Below are 16,684 nucleotides of genomic sequence, written 5' to 3' on the forward strand. Positions count from 1 at the left end.
AGACAAACATTTAATGAATAGGACCTCCTGAAACTTAAAAGCTTCTTCCTGCAACGGACACCATCATCATTCTGGCAAAGAGACAGCCATGGAATGAGAAAAATTCTTTACCAATTATACATCCAACAGAGGGTTAGTATACAGAAGATACAAAGGACTAAATAAACAAACATATGAAAAAACCCACAAAAAACCCCAAACTCCTGAACACAAAGAATACAAATTACCCAATTAAAAATGTGGTCTAGAAGTTAACAGAGAGTTCTTAAAAGATGAAACACAAATGGCTGAGAAACACTTAAAATGTTCAACGTCCTTAAACCATCTGCAAATTCAAACTCATTTAAGATTTCAGCTTACTCCAGTTAGAATGACCAAGATTAATAAAACAACACATGCTGGTGAAAATGTGGGGGAAGGGGATCACTTACTCATTGCTTATGGGAATGAAAACTTACAAAGTCACTGTGGAAGTAAACATGCGCTTCCTAAAAACCCTGAAATAGAAGGACAGCAAGATCCAGATAGACCACTCTTGAGCATTTACCCAAAGGAATCCACCACTTACTGCAGAGATACTTGTTATTCGTTGCTGTAATATTCATATTCATAAAAGATGGAAATCAGAAATGGCCTAGATGTCCATCAACTGATGAATGGGTAATGGAATTGTATATTTACACAAGGAATATTATTCAACTATTAAGAACAATGAAATTTGTAGGTAATTGATGAAGTTAGAAATAATGATTCTGAGTGAAGTAACCCAGACTCAAAAAGAAAAATATTTCATGTTCAATATAAAAAATTTTTTTCTTATAGATGAATATTAGTTTTTAAGCTTTAGTTATGGGTGGCTTATTCACAATATCCGTAGAGATTATTAGATGGTTAGTAAGGGACTAGGCAGATATCTTAAAGAGATTTATCAAGGAAGGGTAAATGGAATATAGTGTTATAAAGGGATAAAGGGGAAACAAGAATAGGAGAATTAAATGGGGTTGATGATGGACAAGAAAGCAGGACAGAAGAGAAAATATGGGGAAGGATAAGCAACACTAAAGGCCTTTTTGAAGAGTCACATGGAAACCTACTCCTGTAGAATCTTCCTAATATGTATGTATGTGTGTATGTATATACATACATATATATGTATATATATTTATATAATTTAGATGAAGGTACCATATAATGGAGGAGACAATTCCCGAATTAGACACCATGTGCCACTGAATAAAACCCCCAGTGCCCTGGATGGGTCACATCATTTATAGTTGTTGGCCAAAGAGGATCTTCTAGAACATTTTAAGCTACTGCCAATGCTATTGGTACTCCCCACAACCTGACAGTCAGACCCTTTTGCTGAAGGAAAGACTGTAAGAACCAGAGGTGTTGGACAGCTCCAAGGAAACAGTATTTTCCAGACAAATTAAGCTGATACAGTTTCGAACTCACCATGATCGACAACATGCACAAACCCAGGTGCACAAGTCTGTCAGACAAAATCCCAGCACAGAAAAAGGAAAATAGGCACAAAGTCCCACCCCCTGACCAAAAAGCTATGTGTGGCTTACAGCTGCTGAGAGGGGGGAAATTCAGTTTTCATCAGTGGAGTGACTCCGGGTATATCCACCATACACAAAGGCAGGCCTCATGCTCAGCTGCAGTTGACCAACACAGAATGAACCACAAAATGAACTCCATGTTTGTTTGTTTGTTTTGTGCTTTGTTTTTGCTTTTTGGTGTGTGTGTGTCCTTTTGTTCAAAGAACATTAAGTTGGATGGGTGGGCAGATACAGAAGATCTAGAGGAGGGGAGAGAATATGATCAAAATATATTGTGTGAAAAATGAAAAACAAAGCCCAGGTTTTTCTGAAGGATCCTAAGTTCTATAGAGTTCTTTTTGATCTTACAGTCCCACCTCACTACTTTCACAGAATTTTGTCCTAATGAAATGTATTTATTTATTTGATTTTCATTTGCCCATTATCTCATACTACTTTGCATTGAATTAACATACATATTCATAATTTGTCTTATACATTATATTAACATGCATAAATTTAAATGTGACTTTTTCTCTGAGTTCATAAGAACTAAATGTTGAAATGTATTTGCATTTGAGTTATAGTCATAGTTATAATTTTATACAACTGATCAAAACAATGCAGTCTATAATAAACAGATAGAAGTTATTAAGTACAAATTAAATTTTTATTTGAAATGCATTTGCTATTAGTACTAAAATGAGACAGCTCAGCATGATTCATATTTTAGTATATTGTTTACTTGTAAGCACTGAAAAATCTTGTTCTTAAATATCAAAGTAGTGAGTACATTTTGTATGATGATGTTACCCAATTTTAATGACTTATTCTAAGCTGCATGCCACAATTTACACATTCTCTTTCACCAAAATCGTTTCAAATAACCTGCCAACTGGCAAATCTATTAGGTTTTCCTTCTACTTTAATGAAAGCAAAGAACTGGAAATTGCTCAATTTGCAACAATTTCTGGGAAATGTATCAAAAACATGACAAAGATCTAATGAACAACTATTAATCATACCCCAGAATCTCTTAAAGGCACCAGCACTGATTAAATTAAAATGTTTGCAAAATGTTGAAAGATTATTGACTTTACATTTGTGTCTTTTTATATAATATAATGTTTTGTTAATTTAAAATGTCATGTGCTCTGGTTTATCTTTATCAAACTATAGCACTACAGACATGCTTAGTTTAGTTTATAAAACTTGTAAAATAAAAAGTATAATATAAATGGATAGATAATTTTTCACTCTGAAACACATCAGACAAATCAAATTTACTCTTTGTATCAGTAAATCTGTTTATATAGTTGTCATGGCTCACAACTGTAATCCTGGTACTTGGGAGGCTGAGGTAGGTGGATGGCCTTGGAATCTAAGGCCCTCCTAGGCTATAGAGTGAGACTCTGTTTCAAAATAAAATTTTTTAAAAAAGGAAAAAGAAAATAAGGGAAAAGTCTGTCTTATTTTTCCACTGAAATAAGTATAAAAATGGATAGCCCCATGACAAGCATATGACTTCTGAATAGAGCAGTAGCCGAGAACCAGAGCATCCCATTTCCCCAGTCATCCCTTTTAAGCAATTTCATGACACTACACACTTCATAGTAATGTCCTACTTGCATAAAGGTGAAGACCCAACTCTTTAACAACATAAAGAAGTGTTTCCAGATTAAAGGAGACATAAGGAACGACATATACAATAATAACCCCATTCACCTGTGCATACCCTACCCATTAGCAAAATGCCAGTTCTCACAAAGCATTACAGCACAAAGTGCAGAAATTTTGGGTGAAGTATTATAAAAACTGTAAACTAGGCACGACTGAATACAATAAATGCCAAAATCCAAATTATTAACCGGAATCATGGGAATATCTGCGATTCGTTGGTCTGAAAGAACATGTTTCCTTTATTACTTCTTATTTAACTATCATCTGTTGGATAATGATTTCATGCACACAGCAAAGTACAGAGTTTTATGAACAGGGAAGATGTGTGACTGAAGGGTGGAAGACTTGACAACTGCTATGTTTTAAGCTAAGAGCCACACACCAGTATGAAAGCTTTTCCTAAAGTCTTTACGAATCCCTGCCAATCTGTGTATGGTTTCTAAGCCACCTCTAAAGACTGTGGGAAATACAAGGCTTATTTACATTTTTACCAATATCCTCTGCTTGTCTCCTAAAAGAATATTAATCAAGCCGCTATGAATTTAGAAGTGTGTCGGATGTAAAGGAAATAGAGGAAAACAAAGGCAAGCAATTTTGGTTGGTGAGGTTTATATTAAATTTAGGAATATTGATTCTCTGGATGTGGCTAAAGGAAAAAAAAAGGTGATTAACTGGCTTTGTTTTCCAATGAATTTCTTTTTGAATTCTAACATAATTTCAATAAATACAGTTACTTAAGCTATTACAATAAATCTTTTCCTTTAAAATAACATTATTGTATGTTATAATTTTTTAGCCACGGTGTTGCTTACAGGAGTGAAGCTAATGTGAACATAATGAATATGAGGCTCATAGACACCAACTCCTCTCCCACATGGGAGATGTAGCTCATCAATCATAGGATTCTTTGCCCAGACAGACTCTGGAGTTTTGGACTTCAAGTATCCATTACTCATCAGTTGGTAACAGCGTTCATGTTGAAGGTTATTTCTTTTCCTTGCTATTGGAGCATGGCTACTCTCCTTTAACCAACTACATATGTGAACAAAGGCTTTTAACCTGTTCTGCTACCTTGAGGGACTGTTGCATGGTCAAAAGCATAGATTTTTGGGAGTGTGCTTTCTAATCTTTGCACTATCAGTCACACACTGCTTAAGGAATCCTATAAGTCTGTCTGTAACATGAAAACATCATTCCCCAGTTGATCTCCATCTTGCTCTCCCCACACATACTTAATGTGTTTTGCAAATGCGGGGCTTTGAAAAACATTTTTTTTTTGTTTTATTAAAACTGCACACACCTGTATGCCTTTTGAATGCAACAGAGCTGGAGGAAGCTGGAAGACTGGCATCTGGCTCATCATTAGGATTTTCTGCTTAGCAGGAGGCTATATGATTAGTAGCCCCTCTTCTCAATTATAGGGGTATTATACTTGCCTTCCTTTAGCCATAGATGGGAGATATCTATGTGTGGAATGCAAATTTGGGTTTTGTGAATGCTACTTCCAAAATTAGCCAGGAGCTGATTGGCAGAAATCACAATGGGGTAACAAGCATTTGAGGGTTCAGGAATCTGTGAAAGAAAGGATGAGCCATGGCAGAGTAAAAGCCAGAGAGATCTGGAATTAATTAAGAGCAATAACTGGGAGAGCAATCATTCACAGAAGCAGATTTGAGCCAGCCATTCTGGAAGCCAGCTTCAAAGACGGACGCAAACAAGAGTAAGTACTTAGCTGACTTTGCTGAATGCGGGATGAGAGTAAGAAGCAAAGATTGTGCCCCAAACTGCACAAAATACATTCTCACCACATCTCCAATGCTTTCTACCTGCACGAGGTTTGTACCATCGTGAATCTATTTCCATTTTTGTTGTGACATCCTCAAATACAGAAATCTGTATCTCTCTGTTTTTCTAGAAGCCGATAGGGCCAAGTACCAGGAACTGTTTACTACACTGAGTAGAAGTGAATATTTGATTATCTGAAGGATGATATGGGTGATTCAGAGGGCAGGAATGGATATTCAAGACAGTATTTCTTTCTCGTCATTGTTGTATCCGGAGTGATCATAATGACCACAGGAAAATGTGTTCTTAAGGTAGAGAAATTTGTTCAAGACAAGCCCTTAGGGGAACAGCAGGTACTTTTTAGCCCAAATGAACAACAGCAAGCCCAAAGGCAGAAAGCATATAGAACTTAATTATGTGCTTCCTAACCATGCTCACCTAGGCCACAGTCAGCACTGCAAAACAAACATTGCTATCCTCAAAGGAGAAACGAGTTAAAAGGACAGGCGAGGTCCCCACTTCTCCATTCTGGAGTCGATGCAGAGAGGCGAAATGAGAAGCCAGTCACACCAGCTCTTAAAGATGTTCCATCTTCTCTACACTGTGTGTACAGTGCACTGTGCGTGTGTGCTGTATTGTGTGTACTGTGTGCGCTGTGCATGATGTACTGTGTATACCGTGCATTGTGTTGTGTATACTGTGCATTGTGTGTACTATGTACTGTGTGTGCTGTGCACGGTGTATACTGTGCCCTGTGTTTACTGTGCACTGAGACATTAAAGGTTGGTTTTACTGTGTAATATATTTTCCTTCAGCTAGTATGTCACCCTTAACATATGCATCTATATCCCAATTTATTTCTATAGAAATTCCCTGCGTGCCAAAATCTTACATGGGGTTTAATAAAACTGTAGCTGTCTTTACATATACACACAACACAAATAAATAGCTTTCTAAAAATGATCATTATAACTATCCATGCACATAAATTACATCTGCATATTATCTTTGAGACATAGATGGAAGTTTGCCAAATTGTAGGCTCAGTAAAAGATGATGAGATGTTTTGCACAGAAGGTGTATTTTGTTTAAATCCCCTCTCTAATGTGTCTGTGTGAAGATATTTATCTGTCTGTTAATTTCAGAAGTATTTTACTTTTCTCAGGCAAAGCTACTTGAATAGACTTTGATGAATGAAGTGACCATGTAAGTCATCATAGCCAGTTTACCTCTTCCTCCCAATAAACAAAATAAACAGTTTTCAAGTTTGAAACTGTCACAAAAGACTTTCTTCACTGAAGATGTGTCTTTGGTTAGACAAATCACAGGGGAAGCACTCTACGCGTTTGTTACCCAGAACACTGTCTGCTTAACTTCGCTGAATCTCTGCCTATGTTGATCTGGTTTGTCTTTGAGGACAGGATCCCTGAAAGCCAGGATGCCTGAAGATCAAAAGTCCTTTGTGATGCATCTTAGAAAAAACTGATTGAATATATGATGACTGCCAGAGTGACTACCTGATAACTCTAACTTGAATGTAATCTAGCTGCACTCTAAGTACACACGCCTTGGTGCCATCACAGTTGACATTTCCATGATTAGAACACAAAGCCTCTTAAAAGGAGATAATAATAATAATAATAATAATAATAATAATAATAATAATAATCTATGCTTATTCTCAGAGAAGACATGTATATTCCTCTCCTGATTCCCATCTTCACTTTCTTTATTCTGTATGGATAATCTCCTTAACCTTCAGTGATTTAATAGCTGACTTATAAGCCCCATCTCATGCTGCTTCTGTGGTTTTTCAGAGAAGGAACCTTCCTTCATTGCTCAGACAGTGCAGTGTCTTAGCGACTGGTTCGACAACACCAAGAGAGGAAAGGGCTCATCTAATTCGTGTTTAAAAAATGGTAATACTTCAAGGAAGAACATAGTTCAGATTTCTAGACATCAGCCTTGTCTGCAAAGATCTGTAGTTCTTCCTTTGGGACTCGGAGACAGTGAACTGTAACAATGACCCCTTCCTTCAGATTAGGGGTATGCCAATGTGATTCTCCACATCTATTTTGATCTCAGGCACGGCAATTCATGACCACTGGGCTGGAGGTGGCTCTATTAGCCTTGTTTCTTATGTGACAACTGAAGCCTCCAACAGAAACTCAAGCTGACATACACAGAAAGTGTCTGTGTTTGGTTTTGTGTTTGATTTTTGAGATATCGTTTATGGACATAGCTCAGAGTTGCCTTGAACTCAAAAATCCTGCATCAACCTCCTAAGTATGCAGACTACATCCACACTATACAATGCTTGGCTAAGAATAAGTTTTTAAATTTTTCATTACAGAGGTTTATAAAATGTTTACTATCACGATACATTCAGACTATCTTAAAAATAGATAGCACAATATCTTTTTGTTTTGCTTTGTTTTTTTGTTTCTTTGTTTTTTTGTTTGTCTTTTGAGACAGGGTGTCTCTCTGTGGCCCTGGCTGTACTAGAATTTGCTCTGTAGACCAGGCTAGTCTTGAACTCACAGAGATCCACCTGCCTCTGCCTCCTGAGTGCTGGGAATAAAGGCGTGCACCACCAAGCTCAGCTACAATAAATATCTTATCTCATGGTAAAAAGAGTTTTTTCTTAAATCTAGAGACATTGATACCATTTTACATATAACTTATTGTTTCTTATTATTCAATTGTGAGTTAATATTACCCTCAAAGTAATTAGCTGAAGAAAGAGTTAAACAACAAATTTTATTTGTTGCTAATAAGTTTAAGATTGTAAACATTGATTACAAGTGTATATGGAATGTAAAGAATATATATATTTTTATTTTATAATTTTATAAATTATATATATATATATATATATATATATATACATATATTTATTTATTTCTAGGTGCTCACATAAACACATGAGTGTAGTGGGTAGCTGCTCCAGCTTTGACCAGGAAGAACCCCCATGGAGGCTTCCGGTAACTATCACACCTATGAGGCAGGGCCGAGACAGGAGTGCTTAAGACCTGAGATCCGGATGTGCTGGTTATCTTGTTTCCTGTATCCTGGACACTGGAGGTAGACCAAGCAGAGTTCTTCAGAGAACACCCCTGGACTGCACTTCACCTTTCTCGGACCCTGTAACTTATCCCTTTACTTGTAAGTTACCCCACAAAATAAACCTCCCTTTTAACTACGTGGAGTTGCCTTAATACTTCCACCAATCCATGAGTTCATGTATAACAAAGCTGTAAACTTTCTAAATCTCACAGAATTACACAGTTAGGTTTCCTAAGTTTCTTCAGGAAAAGCTATTTTTTTATTTGTGTCTTTATCCTAATAGTTTAAATAATTCATTTGTATGACATAAGCAGTTGTGACACTAATTTGACATTTGTGACTTCACTGCCTCCTGATAAAATGAGGGTCCTTTATTGTCACAACATAAAATACGGGGGCATGAAAGTCTAGAGGTAGACTCTAGAGAAAGTATGAATTGTTCTGAAAAAGGAGGGAGTATAAAAAGTGACAGACCTGTGAAATCTTGGAGAATGAAGAGGACAGGCAAACAGAAGAAAGAATTTTTACTAACAGTTCAGCCAAAAGAAACATCCAGAGGAAAAACATACATATTCAAATCTTTCTTCTTGGGTAGGAAGAATGTAAGATGTGAAAACCTTCCTTGACAATCTTAAGAAAAGTTTACCACCATTGAAAATAATCAAATCTTTATGAGTTGGATGATATCAAGGGGTCTTTGTCAATTGCTGATGAAAAGCAGCATACCCAAGTTTGGAAAGACTTGATTTAACCCAGCAAATTCCTATTATAAGTGACATTAATTGGAAAAGCCAAAAACCACACACATTTAACACAGAGTCGATGTGCACTGAGTTTGGCCAGAAATAAATAATTCCAGAAGCACTAGAGTGGTTAGCTGTCAACACTTACTGCGAGGATGATCTGGAGGGAACTATGAGCCACTTCTATGTATTGGTACTCCAGAAAACACCCTGAGACAGTGATGTATCGATGGTCTTCTGGGGCCCAGTCTGGAGCTGGTGTCACAGATGTCACCATACATCCTGGTCCATTCTCCATCCACCAAGATCGGTGCATTGAAATATTAAATGTCAGGATAAGGTCTGTTTCCTGCAAGAAGGAATTTGTAAGGATGAGAAAAACTATAAATATTAGTTTATTTGGGATGGACTTATGTTTCCTGTTTGAAAATGTAGGTCTCTCCCCATCTCCAAGTAGTGTATGTTATAGGCACTTAAAGAAACAATTGAAGTAATTATGTGTATATACATTATACTTTTGAAGGTTTGACTGCCATAATACTATCAGTTAAAATATTTTTTCAGAAAAATTACTAATCATTTACATTAATTGTAGTGTTGAAGAGTCCCTTTTGAGACTTGAAACTTCATGAGACCAGTGATTTAAACTATATATTTGTGTGAAATTAGTGTTATTATAAATCTGATTCATTTCTTTTCTCTCCAAATATTTATTTTTCACACATTTTAGTTTCAAACTAAATCTCAATTTGACTACACTTATGTTAGTGTTGGGGCTAATGGGAAGATTTTTTTTTTTTTTTAGAACTTTCCATAGTACAACACACTATTACTTGGTTTTCCCTTTCTACTAAAGTTGGTCCTGTCTGTCCACATGGAATAGGTTCCAGGACCCTGCAGACATCAAAATTCGAAGAAGCCCATGTCCTTTATATTAAAAGGCAGCTGCCTGAATAAACTGCATAGTCTTTGAGTTTAGAGGGGGAAATTGTTTCAGCAAATCATTATCTTCAATCTTGTTAACTTCCATTGTGAATTTGTTCATAACATTTTTTCTTAGAAAATACCAGCAAATTCTTACAGGATAGAGATTATAAACTCACAGCTCTTTGGATGAATTGGATGGTATACAATGTAATTGATTGATTATACACACTGACAAGAAGGTATCAATGGCAATCAAACATAAAGAAGGTATAGGGAATGCATCAAACACCTTCCATTTCTCAAAGTCATGAGGGATGACCAATGTGGGAACTGTATTACTTCAGTGTAGGTGGTATGGAGCTATGGGATAATAGGAGCAAACTGCTCTCACTCCAGAATGAGTTGCTCATCAAGGTTTTGTGACCTTGAGCCACTGACTCATGCTGAAAACACTAAGGATTAAGTTATAGCTGAAGAACCCATACACTGTAGAGAGGATCCCAGTGGAGAAAAATATGCTATGGTGTCACTGTCTTCCCCATATTAATCAGGTAAAGATGGAAGAGAGTATTCCTTCTTCCTTGGAAACTTGGAGACAAAGAGCTGGTGGTTACTGACTCAGATTTAATAAGTCTCAAAATAAAGCTTACAGCTAAAGCCATCTGCTAAGTGACCAAACAAAAAATGATGATGGTTTTGGGAAATAAGTATATTGCTACAGAAGACAGGTTCAAAGTAAAGAACTTTGGGAGAAATTTGTGGTCCACCATGAGAGAGTTAACTGTGGCTGTTTCCCACGGCTTTCCAACAATAGAAGTTCTGTTAGCAAGGCAATAACAGCTGAATCTTTCCTGCCTCATATTCCCAGGTTTTAAAGAAAGAAAAGTAATACAAAAAAGTAGAGCAGGGAAACCGACAGTCATGTGCCTGCTGCTGAGCCACTTAATGTAAGACACTTTCTGAAGTGTCCAACAATTTACCATGAGCAAGTCAGTTTGATAATCCTCCAAAAGTCTTGTTGGTGCCTACATAGCTTCCCTGTCCCCTTAACTCTTCTCATTTGCTACTCAGGCCTGAAGGAGTAGGAACAATAATTGCTAATTAGGAAATGCATGGTTATGAAAAACAGAAGGACACACACACACACACACACACACACACACACACACACACACACACACACCTTTCCTATGGAGTGGGGGTTAACTTTGAGTGAAACTTGAACATCTTATTCCAGGGCTAGAAAGCAACTTTTGTTTTGTTTTGAAACAACTTCTCACTGTGTAGCTCTGGCTGGCCTGGGGCTGGATATATACCCCAGACCTGGCTGAGAACATACAGAGATCTACCTGCCTCTTTCTCCAAGTGCTGAAATTAAAGATGTGCACCACCGGCCCTGACCAGCTACTTCCACTTTTAAAAGTGACCATTTAGGAAATGACAGTCACTTCAGACGAGTTCTTATTTCAAAGAAACAGGAAATCTGTCACGTCTTTGATCTGGTTGCAACCGAGTCAGAATCTGAACAATGGGTAGGTTTTCAGGGTCAGCTATAAGAGGAAAGAATAATGTTCTCTGCTTCTTTCTCAGTAGTCCTCATTTAATATTTAGTTACCAAAGAAAGCTACAGGGATCACCAGTGATAAGGAGGACAAAAGAAAACAGCTTGAAAACATCTCTGATAGCTAGTACTCTTAGTGCAGTTAGCTCAGGATCTCAGTAGTCCTCCTCTTCTCACAGGAAATCGTTCTTAGACTGGAGGTTCCATCTGAAAGGATGGTGGAGACGATTTTACAAAAGCGAAATACTGGCTATCTGCATTTTTGCTCTTCATCTTTTGGGGCAAGACTTACTTCTCATACAAAAACTTAACAAAACTTAGTAAACAATCATGCATTAGTTTGTCAGGATGATCATTCTTTTCAGATAGGAACTAGGGCCCAGACCACGATGTTGAGAATCTGGTTGTTGGCTATTTTATTAAGCATGAGGCTGTCAGCACTTCTTCTGTGAAACCCCTTCTCCCTTGGAAACTCTCAGCACATCAGTGCAATTGGTCTCCACAGCTTCCAAAAGACCTACACTAAGGCACTGACATAAGCAGAGTTTATGTATAGTAGAGTTCCTAGTATTAGCAGCATTAATTTATCAGTTTATATTCTAAATACTAATATAAATGGAGGAGAGGAGAGATTTGTCATGATCACCTATACATCATTAAAACATAGCTAAAATATAAGAGGCAATGGATGTAATAGATGAAGGCATCTAGAAAGCCAAAACATGAATGTAGTTGAAAGGTTTCTCAGGTTCTGCCCAGCCCCACGGTCTTGTAGTCACTTATAAAATAATCATTCAGAGGCTTAATATTATTTATAAACTGTATGGTCTATGGCAGACCTCTTTCTAGCTAGCTCTTACATCTTAAATTAACCCATTTCTATTAAACTATGTTTTGCCATGGGTTCCATGGCTTTACCTGTGGCCCATTACATGTTGCTCCTTGGGCGACTGGCTCACGTCTCCCCAGACTCCACCTTTCTCTTTCTTTTAAAAAGAGATTGCATTTATAATCAACCTCCTTTAAATAAAAATAAACATTTATAAACTATTTTGGGAATTTGGGCTTAGCTTCTCATACTACTTCCAACTATTTGGGGGCAGAGCAGAGAAGGCATATAGGTGTGAGTATACAGGAAGTATCCAGTATCCCTCTTTTTAGCTGAGGATATCTAGTGGTAAGAATGTGGCTGGCTTCTTTCTACTTCCCTGATCTCTCAGTTTTTACCCCAATATCTGGCTCCATTTTTTTTATATTAATAAGACCGTTTAGCAATTTGTCTTACACATAAATATCTCAGTTCACTCAGTCCGACATGTTGGCAATAAGGGAATCAAAACAAGCCCTATCAATCAGACACTATTATAGAAACTTTATCTGTCTGTCTGTCTGTACATGTGTATAGGAGTATAGATGAGGAGGTCAGAGGAGCCAGTTCTCACCTTCCAGGATGTGATCTCCCGGGATCAAACCTAACTTATCATTCTTGGAAACATGCACCTTTATCTGCTGTGCTATCTCACTGGTGAAATTTAACCCTTTCTTTCCTAGTACCATGGCATTAAAAGACAATCTCAACATATTTTCAATATAAATGCAATATATTTGAATGGTACCTTTGATTTCGCTCCAAATTTAAAAGTGTTTTTCCTGAGATGGGGGTTAGATTAGACTGAGTGGCAAGAAAGTCTGCCTCCTCTTTTGGAATTGACGATAGGAATCAAATACGGGCTCTTACTCATGCTTATAAGGCAAGCACTTTATCAACTGAGACATATTGCTAGCCTAGTTCTTTCTAGCATAAAACCTGCACTATTGTAGTGGAGTATTGTAAACAGCTTGACTTCAGGAATTGAGAAATTTATCGTTGTGTTGTTCCAGAGGCTTGAAGTCTGCTCTCAAGGTGCAGTCAATGTGGTTTCTTCTAAGCAACAAGGGACAGTATTTGCCCAAGCTTTTGGTGACATAATGGTTGCATTTGACACTCCCAAAGTGTAACCATGATCTCTGCTCTCATTTCTCAGAATATCTATCTCATGGACTGTGTTCAAATACTCCCTCTATACAAGCAATTCATTCCTATTTACTTAAAACTCCGTGGACCAAAATAATGTTAACGGATTATACCTAATTACTGTATTTCCAAATAAATTCACATTTGCTTGTACAGGGAGTTGGGATTTCAACATACAAATCAGGAAGGGGCACAGTTCAACCTATAATGCTAAAGTCTGATAGCTAAGGATTATCAGAATGAGATTGCATGGATGACAGGCACTACATTTCACTTTTTTTGTATTACCTATTTTATTTCCCACTATTAACATGTAGCTAAAAAAGCATACTTCTCATAAAATTAATAACCAAAATAGCATTATTTGTCCATAGTTTCTGCCATTTCCAAGTATCCTATTGAAAAACAATAATATTCATTTGTTTGGAATTGTTTCTTAAGGTATTTATTTTCATTTTATATATATTATGCCATATTTATATTATTATATCATCATTAAACTATTTATCCATCTATTCCTCTAGAAGGTATGAATGAGAAAGCTTGGGTCATGGACTTCTCTATTTTTGACAATTCTGCATAATTTTCTCTAAAATTTGATTAAATCAATAGTATAAAATTTATGACCATATAAATATTTTTATGGCTGAGCTGAGTTTTGAATTATGAGAGCAATTTCTTTCTTATATAACATTTCTTCCTGGAGTTAATAATTCCTTCCCATCAAAAAACATACTTTATGTTTTTGAAGTACTTTAAGTTCAGAGAAAAATTGAGCTGAAAGTGTACTTCTCCCCTCTCAAATGCATAATCTTCCTCCTATGAACATTCTAGGCCAGAATGTTAGATTTGTTGCAGTTGGTGAACCTATATTGAACATTATTGTCATGCAAAGTCCATATTTTTCATTGTGTTCACTCTTGATATATAGTCTCTGGCTTTAGAAAATGAGCAGTGACATGAACCTGCCATCTCAGTATCATAGAATCATTTCCTTGCCTTGGCATTTCCCTGTGCCTCACATATCGTCCCTGTCACCTTCCTAACTGATGGAAGCTGTGTTCGGTTTCATTTCTTGAAGATTTCAGCATCACTGCCATCACACTCTATGTGGATTTTTCAGATTGGTTTCTTTCACTTAATAGTACACATTTGAGTTTGTTCTTTCACGCCCTAGTAGCTGATGCCTTAATATTGAATAGGGTTTTCACTGTCTGGATATATCACAGTTATTTTATCTATTCCCTCCACTGAGGGATTTCTTGACTGACTTAGAGTTTGGGCAGTTATGAATAAGTTGTTATAAATATCCATTGTGCAGGATTAATGTGGACAAAAGATTTCAACTATTTGAGTAAATACTGGAAAGAGTTATTGCTGGGTTATATGGTAAAGGCATATGTACTTTTGCAAGAAACTGCCACATTGTCTTCCAAGTGGCTGGACTATCTTGAAATCTCCTGAGCAGTGAATGCTGATTCCTGTTGCTCCAAATTCTTATCAGCATTTAGTGCTGCCATTTTTCTAGATTTTGGTTGTTTTATATGTGCATGCCCACTTGTTCTATCTCCACTTGCCAAAATGGCTGTTCTTTCCATTACATATTCTCTATTCCTGTGTCAAAAGCCAAATGCCCATTTTTATCTAAGTCTATTTTAGGCTGTCTGTTCCATTCCACTGATTAGTCCATGTATTCTTTCATTAATACTGCACTTTCTTGATCAATGTAGCATTGTAATAAACCCTGAATTCAGAACGGGTTAATCTTCAAATTCTATCATTTTTCTTAAATAATGTATCACTTTTTCTGGATATTTTGCCTCTCAGGATAAATTTTAGAATTAATTTGTTAATAGCCACAAAATAACATTTAGAATGTTGAGAGCTTTGAATCTGTGGGTTGAGTTAGGAAGAACTGACATCTAACCACATTGAATCTTTGTAGCAATGAACATGGTTTACCTTTTCAATTACTTAGTTCTCTGGGTTTTCTACCAATTCTGTGATTTTCCTCATATTTACCTTGTATACACTTTGTTACATTTTTCTTACAGCTTACTGTGGTACTACTGTAAATTTCATTTTGCCTTTTACTTCACATTTTGTATGTTCCCTGTTGATATATAGGAAATGAAGTGATTTTTATGTGTTTTCTGGCAGGAATTATATAGCTGTATAGTGCTAGGATTTTTTTTATTACCTTTTCTTGACTTTATATGAAGCTAATCATGTCACCTGTGAACCAAGACAATGTTATTGCTGCCTTCTCACTCTGTGTAGCTTTACTACATATTGATCATTAATAACTTAATTAGAAGTTCCACTATGATGCTGAGAAGTGTGAACTAAAGCCTGAGAAGTAGCTGCACCCACAAGGCTGAATGACTGGTTAGAACTACAGTGATTGCAGAGGGTTGGAATGCTGCAGGTTCAAGGTCTAACACGAATTATATTGGGTTGTCTTTAACCTCTTGAATAACCATGTATTGACCACACTATATATTACTCATCATCCTCATGATTATTAAAGTAATTCTTTTTGGAATGTATAAACAGGGCTTCTAGTTTTCACCAACCCAAAAGCTAAGAATTTTATCCAGGTAGTGTCCAATGCTTACAGCAAAGATTTGTGGGTTTTTTTTTCTTCTTTTCTGTAACTTGCCTACCTGATATACATACTAATGTATTTGCAGTGGGATCTTGATCTATGAATTTCTTTACTCTGTTACTATAGAACCTTCATTACACTGTTACGGCGTTGGAACATGGAATATGTGGTAATCTAAATCTATAGTCCCAGTCCATGGTCACTCAAAATATTCTGCCTCTTATCCCCGTTGGAGAGGTGTATATTTTTCATATTGTCAGCATGAATGGTCAAGGGACCTTGGCTTCTGTCTGGTCTGAGAAGGAAGGTTCTAATTCTTGTTGCCATAGAAACTACCTCCTAGCCAAGTTTCCCTGAAATGAATCATGGAATGGTATGCTTCATTCTTCTGTCTCAATTCCTTTAGGAAGCCTTCTCGATAAGCACACTGACATGACGTATTATGCTCAATCATTTTAACTATTGAATCAGCATTACACTACTAAGATAATTTACTCTTGATCATGGTATATAATTCTTTTTATTTATCATTAGAATTGATTTGTTAGTATTTCATTGTGGATCTTTGTAGCTATGTTGACATGGTAGCTCTTTCTTCCAATGTCTTTGAATTTGGAGTTGAGGTGATGCTAGTTAGCCTTATAAAATGAAGGAGAAAGGTATGTTCTCTCTGATTTTGCCTTCTGCAAGAGGTGAAAGCTAATTGTTATACATTCTTCCTTAAATATTTGGATAAATTTACCAGTGATCCCATTA

General features: G+C 36.6%; 1 protein-coding gene across 4 annotated transcripts in view; it reads right to left on the minus strand.

Moving 5' to 3' along the window:
- The window catches only part of Nkain2 (sodium/potassium transporting ATPase interacting 2), a 1,070,529-nt gene that overhangs the window by 194,068 nt on the left and 859,777 nt on the right, over nucleotides 1-16,684 (minus strand). For all 4 annotated transcript variants that reach the window (XM_052751299.1, XM_052751298.1, XM_052751297.1 and 1 more), the window contains exon 4: nucleotides 8,967-9,167. In XM_052751299.1, coding sequence (XP_052607259.1) covers nucleotides 8,967-9,167 — 201 coding nt within the window. The remainder of the gene's footprint in view (nucleotides 1-8,966; nucleotides 9,168-16,684) is intronic.

Source organism: Peromyscus californicus, unplaced genomic scaffold (genome assembly GCF_007827085.1).
Source record: "Peromyscus californicus insignis strain IS unplaced genomic scaffold, ASM782708v3 Scaffold_22__1_contigs__length_63687245, whole genome shotgun sequence".
NCBI lineage: Eukaryota > Metazoa > Chordata > Mammalia > Rodentia > Cricetidae > Peromyscus > Peromyscus californicus.